This window comes from Aythya marila (genome assembly GCF_965140915.1).
Source record: "Aythya marila genome assembly, chromosome: 1".
Classification (NCBI taxonomy): Eukaryota; Metazoa; Chordata; class Aves; order Anseriformes; family Anatidae; genus Aythya; species Aythya marila.
This window is the reverse complement of record NC_139042.1, coordinates 194,483,170-194,501,325: the sequence shown is the minus strand read 5'-3', so window position 1 is coordinate 194,501,325 and position 18,156 is coordinate 194,483,170. Positions and strand designations below refer to the sequence as shown.

At 34.2% G+C, this 18,156-nt stretch overlaps 2 protein-coding genes across 2 annotated transcripts in view; one reads left to right on the top strand and one right to left on the bottom strand.

Moving 5' to 3' along the window:
- CCDC146 (coiled-coil domain containing 146) overlaps positions 1 to 18,156 on the bottom strand; it is a gene marked incomplete at its 5' end in the record, with an annotated part of 67,824 nt that overhangs the window by 44,485 nt on the left and 5,183 nt on the right. The gene's annotated exons all lie outside the window — the stretch shown is intronic.
- Positions 9,769 to 16,619, top strand: FGL2 (fibrinogen like 2; the record flags this gene model as incomplete). The annotated part of the gene is made up of 2 exons (XM_082762118.1): positions 9,769 to 10,516; positions 13,587 to 16,619. 2 exons carry the CDS (start codon positions 9,769 to 9,771, stop codon positions 14,291 to 14,293), a joined length of 1,455 nt encoding a protein of 484 aa, XP_082618244.1. The 3' UTR covers positions 14,294 to 16,619.

Genomic DNA, 18,156 nt, shown 5'->3' with positions numbered 1-18,156 from the left:
CAGATGTTCAGAAAAGGTGCCTCACAGAGAACATCAATGTCTAGTATAAATGTCTTTATTAAAGTCCCCAGATTCCTGTGAAGCCTAGTGCCAAGAGTGTTGCCAAGATTATTCAAAACAAAACAAGAGAAAAAAATCACAAAATGGTCCATCTTGCACTAATTCCTAATAATTGCAACATGGAAATCCAATGTAGGAAACAGAAAATATTACCAACTTGCTTTATTACTGGCTAAAATACTCAAGTTTAAACAACGTATGTTTGAATAATATCTGGATTAATTAAAAAACACACACACACAAACACAAAACAGTATACGTTGGTAGCAATGACTGTAGGTTAGTATTAGAGTTTCCAGGTTTAAAGGAAGTTATCATTAGTTACTTTATTTGTGTGTTCCTCAGTGATAAAATAGCCAACAGTATTTCCATATAAACATTTCTAACTGAAGGTTTTGTTCATTTTATTTGGGTTTGTTGCATCTGCATTAGCAACTTTTCTATTTAAAAAAGTCTGCGCACAGGACTAAGGTCCCATGTTTAAACAGTTCATTCCTCTACCCCAAGATGCACTCATAGTTTGCTTGTAAGGCCTCCCATTGCTGGGGTAATTAAAATGGTAGTTCTCTTTAGTCGAACTATTGGTCTACATTAAAAACAAGGGAAAGAATGAGTTTGAAACTGGAGTAGAGAGGTGGAAAAAAAGAGCTTGTGAATGACAATTGAAGATGCTTTTTTCAGTCCTGTGTTAGTGCTCCAGAAAGAATTGAGATCACTTGGTTATACTGGCAATGGTAAATCTCAAGTCTGGAGTTTGGCGTATTGTCAGGTAAATATTCTGGAATTGTTGAATCTTCCAGTCCCCATCTACGTCAATTATACAGACCATATTTTGCTTTTCTCAGCTTTTCTTTCTCATTTTACAATTAACTGGAACCCCATATATTTTTAAACATACTCTAAATTGTTAGATCATCTGGGTAAACTAAAATAAATTTTCCTTATCTAAATGGAGAATTATTGGAAAGTTGGACAAAGATTTGGCTGCAAGTAGATGGTTGCTTGGAAACATCTTTCTGCTTTTTTCCCTGTGCTCCCATAAATGTAATTACATAAAAAGTATGAAAGCATGTATCTGATTACTGGATTTACTTGTAAGTTTCCCTTTTAGGTTTTCTGTTAATTTTATAGTATTGTTACCCTCTACTTTGCTTTAGCTCTATTTAATTGATTAACTTGTTCCATTCCATTGTGCATAATTTTCTAACTTTGTTACATTTTTTCTTGTTACCTCACTATCTGAAGCTTTGATTTTCTCCCAGAAAAACAATACAAAGCAAATTTCTTTCCTTCAATCAGTACCTCCAATTTCCTTCAGTTTCCTTCAGTCACTTCAATCTAGTACTACATAATCGTATCATATGATAAAGACTGTGGAAAAAGATTTTGCTGAAAAGGGCAGGAACCCTTTAGGTCCAGTAATCCGTTAGTAAAACAGAAGAATACTTATGCTTAAATAACAAAAAATACTTCTGCTTAAATGGCTGTTCTGTACCCCTGAGTAACTTCACCAAGTGTCCCTAACAGCAACAAGTTCATATTTACTGTCTAATAGCTTCTCGTCAGAAGAACATCTCTTGCAGAAAATTCCAAGACAAAGTTAATGCAGTCTGAGGTTACATACAGTCTTTGCAGGATCCCAGGGAGCTCTTGCATATCCTTTCAGGTTGACTTCAGGTCCACTAGCCTCTGGACAAAGGATCACAATATTTTTTTCTGTCACAGGAAAATGGTTATAGATGAGATGTTGATAAGAAAAGTATGTCAGAATAGGCATGGGAATTAAAATCATGGAAGCAAGAGGACCCACCTTGTACCTAAGGTGCTCTTCCATGTGATCAAAACTAGAGAAGTCCATCCCTAAACACCTCCCCACTAGTATTTTTTCTATTTTAACAGATTATATTAAATGCTTTTTGGCAGTCTGCTCAAAGCAATACACCAAATAACTCATCTATAATTCCAAAACAATTTTTCTGTAACTCCAATATCATATAAGAACTATAAGAACTTCTGACTTTTCTGGTTTTGAATTTCAAGGCATTTTAAACTGCTTTCAGAATTCTCCAGAAATGAATGAAAATAAGCCAAATGTTAAGCCTAAAAAGATTATGTAATCTGAATATTTATCTGAATATCTATCTCATGTGTTTTAGAAAAAAATGCATCAAGAAAAGAACAGAAGATAAATATAGCCATCACCAAGACAATAGTGATTAATATCAACTACTCATAATTATTAAGAAAGTGAAAAATTTGAAGGCTTCCTAGAAAAGACTTAATTTCAGCATTCTCTAAAACCTCTGCATTTCAGTGAAATGATGGAGCCAACACATGTTTCTAATAATGCTTGTACGTGTTGCAGAATAACTAAAATGAATTCTAAGCTTTAGTGGGGTGATACCACTTTCCACCTCTTCATTCTGAGCTGTAGGTTTAGTTACAGCAAGACGTTGTGACTACACTTGCTGTTATTTTAATGCATAGAACAATCCAATATTTATATATATATATATTTATTTAATTTCAAACATCCAATGGTCTCCTCAAACAAGTATTTTGTCTCATAATAGCAGACAACAAAAAAATATCCAGAGATTAATATATTTTATAGTTTGTGTATATACAGGATTTAAGTGTAGTATTAACCACTTGGCAAATGGTTCATCTTGCCAGTCTGCTGTGTGAGGTTTGGAATTTTTTCTCTCTGTTGTTTATTTGAAGAGCTTTTCTTGCCTCCTTTGGATAATATTTAAATGCTTAAACATTTAGGGAAGAAAAAAGGATAAATGTTCCACTTTGAACAGAAAGCTCTGTATCTCTGTCAAACTCCCCATTTAGTCCATGACGTTTGGACATTTACTATATTGCTTAAGTGTTTCTTAGATTGGAGAGAAAGCAGCAGTGTCTCCCACTGACTTTTTAGGCGTTATGTTGATATCACAGGAGGGAATAGGTACAAGCACGCTGAATCCATGCTATGACTCTTGGTTTTTATCCATATTTCTATCAGTTTCCAAATAATCCACTTCCTTCCTTAGAAGGAATGAGCTAGGGATATTTGCTGTTATTTGGCTTGTCTGTGTCTGTGTTGGATACCTCCAAATTATCTAGACATAAACTTGGACCCATGACAATGCACTAAGTGAACTGAAGCTTTCTCCTCAGGTTCAGTCCAAAGCTCAGAACATGTTCATAACAGAGCTTGCACTTGTACTAAATTGTGCAGAATGGAGCTCAGCTTGAACACGCACCACTGTCTACACAGAAAAAGTAAAGGCTCTAGCTCCTTAGCATCACTGTTGCCATCAGCTAAAACTGAGGGTGATATGTTAACAAGAAGAGGAAGAAAAAATGTGGTATAACAACTTGGTTTCTAAATGGCTAAATAGAATAGTTTACATTGTTCTTGGTTTCCGACTGCCACTTTCCATGACTTCTCATTAATTCTGAAGATCATGTCCTGGATACTTCAAGATAGGGCATCCAAAAATGAAGGAACAGCAATGAAAAACTATACAGGTAGTAATTTCACCTTTGTGGCAATACATTTATACTAAAAACTCAAAACTGCCCTAAAAACTATCACTCTAGATGTCAGAGAATGCAACATATGTAAGGTCTTCTGTGACAATTTCACCTGATTTCCTAAAAAAAAATGCACGGGACAATTTTTACTTTCCTCATTTTTGCCACAGGTTTTGATGTATGCACCTGAGTACCACAAGACAAGATGATTCCTAAGAATATAAAACACACTGCTGGAATCACGTGCTAAGAAAATTTACGTCAATGTTGGAAAATAATTTCTCACTTGGGCATTCTTTTGTAACATAAGGTCAAGATCAAATTCTTTTTAAATCATACTAGTTTAGAAAACAGTTTTCCATGTAAAGGAAACAGTGCAACATCCAATTTGGCCATACAAGGTAGGTTCTCTCCACATATACTCCAGGTCATTTGTATAGTTTAAATGTTAAGGAATGAAAGCAATTATTTCAATCTTTTTATTTTGTTTGTATTTTCTACTCTGTGAAGAGCTGTTAAATATATGTATATAAGTAATTCTTTGCACTTTCCAGAATGTTTGTTTACATAGTTTTTATTATATAGTCATGCAATAAATAAACTCCAAGTAATAAAGGAGAGGCATACAGTCCTAGGAAAAGTAAGGCTGGGAGGAACCACTGGATGCCATTTAGTCCAACATCCTGTTCAAAGCAGGGTTTGCTTCAAAGTTTGAAAAGCTCCATTTTTAACTTCCTAATGTTTTCCATGGTCATAATTTCCAATCCAAACACTTCAAACTATCTTTCTATTATCTCCTAACACTTGTGATGAACTTTTAACAAGGTAACACATACATTTGTATAAAATCACATTTTTGTGTAAATCTCATTTCACTTATAAGTGCTATTTTTACAGGAAAAAAAAAAAAAGTTTCTAAGCTATTATAATATGGTAGCTGAAATAATGCAAGTATTTTTATTTGAAAACAGAAATAATGCAAAAAGATTTTTTTTTGTATGTCATGAAGTGATTCACAAATTTGGACCTCTTTCCTATTCCAGGAAAACTTAAAGTGTCTTGAATAAGAAGATTGTTTTTAAGTATAGCATATCATTATTTCACAAAGTGAGAGGCATAAAATTTATGATTCCTTGAACTTTGTTGTCTAAAGGAAAGTGGCTTGATTGCATTGGTTCCCAATTAAAAAGACTAATTCAGGACAGTAACTCAGGAGATGAAAGTCAAGCACTAAAAAGATGAACCAGAAAAATGATTAATAGCTACTCACTCTGTTTTGACATGGAGTCTTTTATACCAACAGACCACTGAAAGTCTCAGTCTACTACAAAATATTTCACATAGAAAAGCTATATGAAGATGATGCTACATAAACCAGACATCAGTGAGTGTGGGGGTAAAGCAAAGGCGTACATGGAATATGTTACTGTACCCAGTTACAGCAGATAAAGCATTCTATTGCCCTATATGGGATTTCTACAGTTTTGCTATTTTAATCATGGATGGATCAGTCAGACATCCTTTAATGAAAAATAAACTGCTGAAAAGACTTCTAAAGCTAAAAAATTATAACTAGGAAAAATAATATCACGAGTTCTCTCCCCAGGCATAATTCATAACAGTAGTTTGTACCCCAGTTCGTGGGGGAAAGAAGTCCCTGCATGGAAAATGTCAAAATCAGCCACCATAGAGATGATACAACGGGTCAGAAAACACTGCCTCCAGCAGTCAGTTGTGTCTCGCATGGCTCAGTAAAAGGGGGGATACAAAACTAGTAAGGTAAGCATTTCAGAGAAGGAGACAGCTTTCTTGTTTACTTGTCCGTAAGTCTTGAAAGGAGCATACCGAGCATCCAGTACAGTCGCACACCAGCTGGTTTTATTGGAGCAGGGTTTTGCTAGAATCAATAAGGAATTTTCCTGAGAAGACAGCTGGGAGAGGCTTTTGTCTTTGCTGTCATCACTCTTAGAGTGCATTCTAGTTTATTTTCCCCACATACTCGACTAACTATGAGGTCTTCCATGGCTATAGATAGATAAAAATAGTCAGCAGTAAATTCTAGATTTTCAACAGGCAGTTCTGCTGATGTTGTGGAAGAATAAAGATATAGGAAACTAGTTTCATGGATCTCTTTCTGTCCTTGCCTTAACAGAAGGAGTAATATTCTCTGGCCACATGAATTTGGTAAGATGTACTACACTTACATTTGTTCATATAGATATGATTTCTACTGCTTATACTCTCTGTCAGTGTCATCTTTTTGCCTGTTATCAGAATTTGTACATAAAGCGAAGGCCAACTTAATTAGGTAAGGAAACATACATCTATGTTGCTACCAGATCTCTTTAATCTGTATCTGAATAATATCAAGATATATAATATCAATAATAATATATAATATCAATAATATTCAATAAAGAGCAATATCAAATGGAATAGGACTGCCTGCCTGCCTTTTTGTGCTCTGATTTGTTCTCCTAGACACATGAAGGAGTTGAACAGGCAGTAATAGGCTCTAGCAGGCTACATAAAGAGTGCTTTCATAAAGAATGACTACTGTATTAATAAATAAAGCAATTAATCAAAAATAATCTTAAATCAGAATGTGTTTCTAGTAGAGAGTTCTGGCATATATCCCACATTGTGAGAAAAAATGAAGATAAATTTATCTAATTTTCATCCTCTTTCCCAATATCCTGCTTCCACAGAACCACTGAGGTCTAAAAACCCTATCAAAATATTACTGCAGAAGTTGAATCTTAATACATCTCACCTCTGTCACCAAAGTGATTTATGTGAATGAGCTCACATGTGCTTCAGGTTTGTTCATATCTACCATTCAAATTGCTTAAATAAACCTCAATATTTTGTAGCCACTCTGCTGTAGGAGATGCCAACTCCCAGCATAATGCCAGAATCAGATGACAAGCTGTAGTGTTTTAAGTTATCTTAGCCACCAGTTAAATGAACATCTGTCCACAGTCTTAACTTTTTTTGTTTTCTGTTTGACCTACATTCCACAATATGCCAGAAAAAAAAAACAAAAAAAACTTGCTCTAAAAAATCATGGGAAATGGTTTGTTCTGAGTTTGATAAATGTTGAATAAACAGTCCTAAGACAAGTTTGTTAAACCAAAATATATTACTTCTTTAACCTTGCAACCACTGGGTAGCTCTGGGAACAGAATTAAAATCTTCAGTAGAATTTGAGAATATCATAAGCTCTTGGTTGTTTTCTTTATCTTTACGAAAATATGTCTGTAAGATGAAGGTCTCTTTTCAGTCAGAAAAAGTTTCTTTCTCCACGGAAGGAAAAACAAATTCTTAAAGAGAAGACTAAAGGAGTCTAAAAGCTACAAGAAGAAGACCTTTAACCAATGAAAAAACCTTGGCAGAAGATTCTCACTTGTGGTCATCAGATGTTATTCAGTTAGACCCTTTCACAATTGGGGAAAAAAAGTGTTAAAGTTTGTTTTTTGGGGTTTTGTGATTACTTAACTACTTGAAGTTGTAAGCATTATACAGAACTCCTTAGGGTTCTAGGAAATCCCCATCTGAGAAGAAATATGTTGTTTATAAATAAACTCTCCAGTTCTCAGTTTTGATCTGGTCCTTATTTCTGCTATTATTTATTTTTGCCATTAGTTAAGCTACATCAGCATATTACCGTGTAAGATTGCTCAGTGGCCCTTCTAAGGTCAAGGACTTGTGAAAATCTCAGTTTGGAAAGTTTGCTTCATTTATCCCAAGGAAGATCAGAGGCACGGGGCACACACCCAAAAAAAAAAAAAAAACAAAAAAAAAAAAAAAAAAAAAAGGCTGTGGCATACTGCTTTGAAGAAAGAACAGAAGCAAGCCAAATTGTTGAGAATGGACATTCCCTGACAGAAAGACTGGTCCTCAGTTAAGACTTTTCCATATGGGAGAAGCATGTGGATACTTGATGAAGAAATGAGTCCTTCAGGCTCCAAACAGACTGCTGATGGCATAGCAGCAGAACATCAGGTTAATAAAAAAATGAGGACAATAGCAGAGCATCTCAAGATTACAAAAATCTTATCTAAAGGAAGTAAAGATCCCAGAACAAAGGGATATAAGGGAGCAAGGAATGAATGTCTGAAGACAAAGATGTTTGAAAGGCTTAGACACCCCATGTTACTATCAGAACTCTCTTTTCTTTGGCATTCAGCATAGATAGAAATTTCTGCCCTTCCTGAAGTCACTCAGTCCTGACGATACCTTCAACGCAGCACAATAGTTATATAATAATACGCGACATGCATTTAAACATTCCAAGGCAACTCATAAGATGTGGTCTACAAAATATAATAATTATTAATTTTATGGATACAAAAGTTTGTCCAATCCTAGGTCCCACAGCAGACAGCAGAGCTCACTGTAAACTGAATGAACAACAGTGTGTATGGGGAATATGGTTTCCCAAATAAAAAGGATTTAAGAACTCTATTGTATTTCTAAAGCTCCTCAGAAAAGGCTGGTATAGCTTTCCTCAGTTTGGCAATAGCAGCCATACAGGGGAACATAATATAAATACCTGATACAAAAACATAGGTTGCTATCAAGCAGATGAAAATGTAAACACTTTATTCACAAATTAAAATTGTGCATTTCATCAACTGCTAGAAACATTTCAGTTTCATTTCCATTTAATGCATTTTTAGCAAAATCAAAGTGATGTCAGTGCTTTACACCTGCATTGCAGTCCAGGGCTGATCTTTCACCTCACTGCTGGGGAGCTGCGGGAAGAGAAATTCAAAATCCATTTCCCAAGAAAGTGCCCAAACAACAGTAACATGGAGGCCTCTGAAGGAATTGTTGTAGCAGGTTAGACAAGTAGTTGTTTGTTTTTTGTTTTTTTTTTTTTTTCTTTTTTCCAAGCCCCCCTCCTGTATTATCAGTATTTGCCTGTGTTCTCTATAAAAACTAGTAACATTCCAGAGATCATGAATTCTAGAGTATGTGTGACTAATGTCTGTTTAATGTTTAATCTGTAGTATGCATAATTTCAAATAGAGTTTAGGGAAGTAAATCATTCAGATTGCACTAATTAAAGAACTGGTGTAAATATCCTTTACTCATTCAAGTTATTTGACCTTTGATGGAGCTATGAATGCATAAAAACGTGTCCATTCAGCTCTATTTTTTGGTAGAAGGAAAAAGACCTAAACCATAAAAAACATGTAGGCATGACATGAGAATGGTAAAGGTGGCTGTAGAACAGAAATGAGGAAGTAGATGAAAGCTGTCACCTATGGCTAAGGTATTCTGGCTGGTTTGGTTAGTCATGCAAAGTACATGATTAACTCTTGCAGCTGATAGAAGGCACAATAAAAAGGAAGGAAAGTAGGGGCTGAAAATCAGGAGTACAGAAAAGAATGCTGGGCCCATTGGAGCACTTTCCTAGCTCCCAGCTGGGCTTTAGATCTAGAATTTTGGGCATGATTCAGAGAAACAGGTTTTGCACTGGGTTTTCTGGACAACTAATCCAAGAGTTAGGATCCCAAGCATTGAGGAGGGGGGATTAAGTTCCCTTACTTTCACTTCAAAATGTTCAATAACCAGTTCAAAGAATCAGATAACAATTAATTTTAATTTTGTTCTCCCGTAGAATTCATGAATATTCCTGATAGCTGTTCTAAACAGTGGTAGGCAGAACAGGGAGAAGAAAGAGCTGCTCATCCTCTTAGTGACTATCCTGAAAAATAGAAGCAAAACTATATGAATTTCAATATGCTTTGGGATTAAAATCATTTTCATGTACACATTTATTTAATTTTATTTTTAAAAAAAAGTTTAGAAAGAAGGGGACTCAATGTGAGTGAAGCTGTTGTTCTGATAAACCTCAGACTGGCAAAGGGGTTGATTTTCACCTTCTCCACCTGCTGTGGTAAAACTAGAGTCTGGTTTTCAAAACCAATTTTAGAAACTCAAATGTTAAGAAACAGATGTTAGAAAACAATTATAACACAGAGTTAAGTAATTTCCCCAAAAAGAACGTCCATGTACAAGAAGAAATTAAATTAAACTGCATAAATGATCGGCACACATGCATTTCATCATTTTGCCTACATACACAAGTTCTGAGTCAGGAATAATCACTGAAACATGCTACTTCTGCCAAGCACTACCTACTTTGCTCTGCTATTAATATCACTTGTGATGCAAGCACTCCCACCCATTTCTGAGAACAGTGCAGGCAGTCTGATAACTCACAGGCTTCAAGCTGCCCTTATAAAGTTGTTCCACTTTTGCATACTTCCTCATAGTGCTAGTTTCTCTGCAAAGATGAAGCTGCTTGTTTACTTAGTCTTGCTTAAGACAGCTCTCCTGGCTTTAACAAATGTCTTTGCAGCTGCTTTAGAAGATGAAAAGGATGCTAAAGAAGGAAAAATTACTGGTACTTGTCCTATAAAGCTCAAAACTAATGGGGATTGTGATGAAGGAGAGGATTGTCCATACCAGATAAATCTGCCTCCAATGACTATCCAGCTACCCAAACAATTCAGACTGATTGAGAAAACTCTCAAAGAAGTACAGACCCTGAAAGAAGCAGTAAACAAGCTGAAGAAGTGTTGCCAAGATTGCAAGCTGCAGGCAGATGACAACCAAGAAAGAGACAGGAGTAATGAATTCCTGCCACCTAATGCAGAGACTCCAGCAGAAAACAGTGAAATCCAAGATAACAGAGTAAAGGAACTGCAAAGCAAAGTGAACAGAATGGCAACCAGCTTAAAAAATGCAAAGAACCAGATTCAGACCCTGCAGGGTCGTATAGAGAAGATGAGTCTCCTGAATATGAACAATGTGGAGCATTATGTTGACAGCAAAGTTGCTAATTTGACGTTTGTTGTGAACAGTCTTGATAACAAATGTTCTTCGAAGTGCCCAGCAATGCAACCAAGACCTGGTATGTAATCTGTTAATTCTTAATGCCTGCATAAGCTTTCTGTGAATGTTACAAATATTAGGTAAAAGAATTTAAATGTATTTTAAGTAAATAGCTGTGCTTTTAATTTCACAAGATAAGCATTTGCCCTTTTACTGTTTATACTTCTGTACAAGATTTCAGCTGCCACTAGAGGGTTACTGAGAGCTGCAGGTGTTCAGTTCCTCCTAGAACTGGACTTTATTGTGGCACTTAAAACACAGATTATTAGAGGACTTTTTTGGGTTTGTTTGTTTTTAATTTCAATAAGTTAACATGAAAAACAAAGATTTTATTCTACACCCTTGATTAAGGATATCAAACATCAGTGAATTAGATATATTTTCTCCTTGGATGGCAAGGGACAATTTTACTCTTTAGGTATGCCTTATAAAACTGCATATTTCTATTCAATGTGAAATCGCAGCTATTCTGAAATAGCAAGTCATTATTAAATATCAAGATAATCAAGCAAAAAGTTTAGCTTTTAAGGGATGGATAATGCAAATTTCTTTTTTCTTTTTTTTTTTTTTTTTTACTATCACAGTTAAAATCTGAAAGGCTTGGCTAAAAAAGCTTATTAACAGTACCTCTCGAGTGGGTAATATGTGCACCATCACCTTACTGCTAAACAGTTAGTACAAATCCAGTATATGTACAGCATAAAGTAGAAAACAGATGTTTTCACTGACAAACTTTTTCTTTTGAATTTTACCTGTCCTAATTAAAATCAAGAAATTGAACAAATAATTTCTTTCCAATGTTATTTGCTATTAAAGGATAGCAATAGATATCATACATATGAAGACAGAGGGCTCTACAAAGCAGAGAAAGATCAGAAGGCATTATAGTTTTTAAGCCTCTGTTGCTTAGCATTCAAATTTAAAATAAAACTGCTCTTCTGTCTACCCATACTGAAAACGGAAGGTTCTGCAGAGGTTATATACAGCTGAAATTCTTCAAAGTGTGAAAAGAGCAAATGAACAATAATAAAGGTAGTGCTTATACTGTATCAACAATCAGTTTCAATCAGATATAAATCAGTATAAACTGATTACTCTAATTCAGATATAAAATATTCACAGAAAGAATGAATGGTGTCTGCTATATTGATAATGGGCAATGAATCAAATTCATGCACAGTGCTTCAGGATGAACTAAATTCGTTTAAGATATGTCTCATATTTTTACTGAAATGTTGGGTACTGTACATAGCATATGATAAAGTAGATGTTCCTTATGTTTAAGAGCAACTGATGTCTAATAGTGTTTGTAGCAACAATATACGTACCATGACAACTAGCAAGGATAACAGCTACATTTTTTCCCATATAGGAGGAGCCATTCCTGCTTCTACTGAAAGTAATAGCAAAACTTTAGTCAAATAGGAGTTGAATTGAATTATAAAATGCATGTTAGCAGAAATGAATATTCCCTGTCAATATCTTCTCTGAAACTTAGTCCACAAAAGATCTTACACAAAGTCCAATAGATTCTAATTTATTTGACTGAAGACTTAGATTTTGTTTTCAAGTCTCTGATTCCTATACTTTATGCTTCCATAGATGGCCAATCTTCTGTAGCAGCAAACAAGGAATCCTGAGTCTTAACCCCTGCTGTAGCCTGAGAACGCTTCTCCCTTTCAAGAAGTAGTTCAATTGTTTAACTTTTTCTGGAAAAAGTATGCAATTGAAGTCTGCAAATGAGCATGCTTATCAATTCAAATCTACAACAGAAAGGAACATTGTCAAAATGTTTTTGACTCAACTCAGAACTTCTGAGAGCTCTCTATCATTTATTTAGGAACACATAATTATACTACAATGCATTCTCAAAGCTGTTGAACACAATGTTCAACATTGTGTTCAAGACACAATGAGTTACGGAATCAAAAATGACAAAAAAGATTTTGACTCTACAGGAAACACCTGGGAGTATTTTTCTTTGGAATAAAACAGTGCTCTGATGAGGGGAAAAAAACAGTGTTAATGATAGATGCTAAACCTTTTTCCTTACTTTAAAGCCAGCAATGCCACATGCACAGGAAAACTCATCACTTTTCTAGCTGCATCTTTCTAGGAATCATGGTATTACTATAATAGATGAGACAGTTCTACCACTTTTTCCTGCTTCCTAAAGTATTGTAAAATTAAAACATGAGAAATTCCTAAAGATGTAATGTTCTGTATCAAATGGCAGCTACTGAACAACAGCCAGCTTAAAGTCATTCACCTGTGAACAAGGTTTTCCTCTTACATACTGCCAAATGAAGATTTGAATTATAGACATAGCATGATGGTATATATTGAAATACAAAATATATAAAAAATAAAATAAAATAAAATAAAATAAAATAAAATAAAATAAAATAAAATAAAATAAAATAAAATAAAATAAAATAAAATAAAATAAAATAAAATAAAATAAAGGAGTGAGAATGTAAACAGTAAACATTAAAAATATGGACTGAAAACATTAGTCTGGAGTTATAGGAGTTAAGGAAAGGTTGAAGAAAAGGAGAAAAGGGAAAGCAGACAAAGTGCCCCTCTACTAGACAGTTTTGATACAAAAAAAAAAAAAAAAAAAAAAAAAGTAATTTAAATGGTTTCTGGACAGCCATCAGATGCAAAGATCTTAGGTGGTATCTATAACAGAGTAGTAAACCTTATGCAAAAAAAAAAAAAGGTTGTCCCTTGAATTTAAATTGCCATAACACTATTTCCCAACTAGACGTGTCTCCAATCCATAAGGCTGAACACGTTTATACCTCTTTCAAACAGCTTTCTTGGGTTTGACTCATTAAATATACTAAAGGCAGATACAAGTCCAAAATGATGGCAACGTAATGCACAACTTTAATGAATATCTGACTTTTCATATTTAACAAAAACTTCAGAAGTGATGCATTTGGTAAGAAAAACAGCCTATTCAAAGCACAGATAACTGCACTGCCTTTAATATGCTCTGTAGGCTACATCAGTCTGGATAAAAATTTTGCTTTTTTAAAAAATTGACACTATGTTTATTCTAACACTCTCTGTTTTTCCACCAGTTATGCAAATAATGCAGAGAGACTGTGCAGATCTTTATACAGCAGGCAAAAGGCATAACGGGATCTACTACATTACCCCTGACCCCAGAAATAACAGCTTCCAAGTTTATTGTGACATGGAAACACAAGGAGGTGGCTGGACGGTGCTGCAGCGGCGTCAGGACGGTAGCACCAACTTTAACAGAACATGGAATGACTACAAAAATGGCTTTGGAAACCTCAGCAGGGAGTTTTGGCTGGGGAATGACAAAATTCACCTCCTGACAAAGAGCCAGGACATGCAACTGAGAATTGAACTTGAAGATTTCAATGGTATCAGAGAGTACGCTAAATATGAACATTTCTATGTGGCCAACGAGTACCTGAAGTACCGTCTAAGCGTTCACGGCTATAGCGGCACGGCAGGAGATGCCCTTCACTACAGCAGGCATTACAACCATGATCAGAAGTTCTTCACAACTCCTGACAAGGACAATGACAGGTATGCCTCAGGAAACTGTGGGGCATACTACAGCTCTGGCTGGTGGTTTGACGCATGCCTGTCTGCCAACCTCAATGGCAAGTACTACCACAAGAAGTACAAAGGTGTTCGCAATGGGATCTTCTGGGGTACGTGGCATGGTGTTTCGGATGATACTCCCAGTGGATATAGGCAAGCCTTTAAATCAGTAAAAATCATGATCAGACCCAAAAGTTTTGTGCCTTAATTCTATACCTTCTCTTAATTAGTTTGCTTTGGATTGCACTCAAGATGATACTTACTCAGTGTTATACTCAGAATTCATATATTCAGTTATGTTTGTTGTAACATAGTTCTAGACAACATATTTCCATGGTGTTTCCCATGTAATTATCAAAGACAGCATGAATGATTCTGAACAGTTGTTGCTAAAACTTAGCATAGGTTAAGTCTTGGTATTGTTTTATAAATGTTCTAAACATTGCTTTTGGTGCTTTTACTGTATGTGATACATGAGATTTTTAAATAGTCTTCAGCAAGTTGTGTCTGAGTGAACATCTGCATTTTTACCTTAATATAACTCAGAGGAATATCTGAAAACATAAAAATTTATTAAACACTTAGCATGAAACTTTGTACCTCTGATACCACCCAACATTTTGTATCATCTATCCTTCACAACTTCGAAGATATACCATGAGAATGTCAATATAAATTAGGAAAAGTGCAATATAATATTATTTTTAAAATATTAGGTAACAGACGGCCACATAGTTTGCTCAAAGACTCAAAAAAAAAAAAAAAAGCTTTGAATAAAACTTAGGAAATGAAAATGATTCCTCAAATCTTATTCCATTTATCAAAGATTATTTAAACAAGTTGGTGAAAGAATTGGGTAAAAGTAAGTGGAAATAATGCATAGAGCACGTAATGAAAGGCAACCTTCTTGCTCATTTCAATTCCTCTGTTCAAGCTCAATGTCCTTTTCATCATTTGTGGGAGAAAGGAACTGTTACATAGCTTATCACAGATTTACGTAGGTAGGTGGACAGGTAGGTAGAAGACATATCAAGAAGAATACAAGTCTTTGTATTAATGCTTCTAAGTGCATACCAAAAAAAAAAGACTTTTAGGGGACAAAAAAAATCTTTTAGGTAAGCAAAATGTTATAAGATGGCTCCTGTAGAGACTCAAGCTCTTATTTACATAGTTCTCACTCTATGTACCATTAGACCTTAAATTATATGTAAGATGATAAATAATTTGTAACACAAGAAGATTGTGTTCTCCCCATTTTTTGAGCACCCCTTTTGTAATCAAAGAAACTTGAGTAATCCATTGGCCATTACAAACAGAAAAGAGAATAAGTGAAGGACTATTTTCTCCTAAAATAATAACAAAAGAAGCTTAATCATCTTTTTATATCTTCAAGAAGTGCAATTTAAAGACACTGTTATTATAGCTCACATTGTAGATAACGAGCACAAATTTGCCTACACGTACCTATTGCCTACACCAGAAAAGCCATGTCTCTACAATCACAGTGATTAACATTCTGAGAGGAGATGCAAATTTTCTTAGCAAGAGGTGTTTAGCTAATGCTATGTAGCCCGTACCAATTTTGAGATGCAGACAAACAATTATGAGACTCCATTTCTTTACCAGTAGAAGTATGGTCTTTGTTGGCATAGTCTTTTTGGTTAAAAGATTATTATTGGCAATGATAAGCAACAGATCTGTGCCAACAAAACTATAAGCACACACCTGACTGAATACTTTACAAGTAAGACTTTTACTGTTTTTAACATGATAACCAAAACTGTCGTGGTTATACGTGATGGAAATGAGAAACAGTGGCAATTTCTAGATTATATAATATTAATATATATATTTTAAGGGAGTAAATATTTTGAAGGAAGTGTAATTTGGTTTTATACATTTCAAATATAAGATTAACGGAAGATTTAATTTCAAAATGTATAATCTTTGCTTGAAGACATTGTGAAGTATAGAATATTTATTTTAGGATAAAAAGGATAAACCAAACAACAACAACAAAAGACAACTTATGAAGTATTAGTTAGAAGAGCAAATATCTGATTGCATATGATTACATTTAATCATTTTGCATGAAATGCACAATTTGCTCCCATTCATTATATGGTAACTAGATAAGCATGACTTACAGTATCTATAAGCTTCTACTTGAAAATGTCTTTTTCCTGCTAATTTGTTGGAAGGGAACCTATTAATTTTTTTTTATTATTTTACTTAAAATTTATTTTTTACAAAGTTTTCTTTAACAGAATAAGCAAATGTGACTAATATCACCTACAAAACCCTTGACCAACCTCTCAAAGAAAAAAAAAAAAAAAGGAAGAAAAAGAAAAAAATAGAAAAAAATTGTAAAACCACTGTAATGTTGTTACACAAATCTGTATACTACCTGCCTGGAACTGTTGTAGCTGAATCTCCATCAATGTGTACTAGTTTTACAAAGTATAACTCCATGTATTTTCTGCAAGCATTATTTTGTTTTTACTTATTGTAAATAAAATTGTCACATTGTTAAAGCTGTGCTGCTGTCATAGATTTTTACGAAAGAAAGTTCTATGAAGTCTATGAAGAGAATTCTCATAAATTGTTCATTGATTTTCTGTAAAACATAAAGCAGTAAGAAAACAGGGGTATAGTGTATATATACATATATAATATGAAACATATAAAACTTAAATGACCAAAAACATCTATGTGATGCGAGAGTTATGGAATTGCTAGTTACAATAGCTCTTAGCAGATCTATTTTATGACACTTTAGCTGTCAAATAAAACAAAGACTGAAATCTCAGACATCTTTTTGAAAGTATTCATATTTTGGAAGAGAAAAACTTATTTGCCCAATCAAGAGTTTACACAACCTGTATCTTTAGCATGAGAGAGGAGAAACAACTCACATGTTTTTTAAATTACACAAAACCTCTCAGATAACATGCAGTTTTCATCAATATGTGAATAGAAATAACAACAACAACCCAAATTAAAGTATACAATTTTATATACAAACCAAAGCACTTGGTCTCTGCTTGAAGCTTACTAATTCAAAACATGCATTTGAATGTACTGAAAACATCTATGTAACAAAGATGATCATATGGCAGTACTTGTGTTTTTGATCTTGTTAATTTTTAAACTGTGAATTTTAGTAAAGAAGATTACTAACAGTTGGTTTGCTAGCAAAATTCCAATGGATTGCTTCCAAAAAGTGAAACACAAATCCATCTGCTCAACGTGATCAGCCAAGCAGACTGTAATGTCTTGGCTTTCCATGCATTATTTAAACAAACAAACAAAAAAAAATCAGAAAAAAAACCAACACCACAAAACAAAAACAGAGAACTGAAAATAAGATTTGAAAGCATTTTCTGTTGTTTTTTTGTTTGTTTGTTTGTTTGTTTTATATATATATATATATTTATATCCTTTGTATGCAAATATGTCTCCTTCATGTATTTTTTTTTAAATTATTATTATTTTTACTGGGGGGATGGAGGAAAGGCAACAATGTAGTCAGCTCAGATATCTATTTAAGAGTTATGGAAAACAGCTAGTTTGACACTGTAGTGGAAAATAAATTTCCCTTTTTTTGATTATTTTTAAAATAAATTAAGGTGGTTCTCAAACCCACACCCAGAACATTATGTTTATGACCTAAACCAAAATCAAGCAAAATTTTCTATGACACATAAGTCATAGAAATATCAATACAGCAAGGGCGTTTAAATGTTCAAAAAGAAAGGAGATAAGAACTAAATGCATAAATACTGGCCTACCAAAAAAAAAAAAAAAAAAAAGAAAGAAAAAAGAGATTTAAAATATTTTCATCAATGTATTCTCTCCTCTTTTTTCCAGGAGATAAAGGAAAAAAAATATATGTTATACATGGGCCCGAATACATTGACATAACTGTCAAAGAAAAACAGCTGACAAATACCATCCACAGTCCCTGATACATGTAAATGCAAGTATTCCACCTACTAAGCTGATAGGTTACATTCACAGCTTTCGTGAAACTTTTATGGAGTTCTAATACTTCTGCCAGAAGTGAACTTG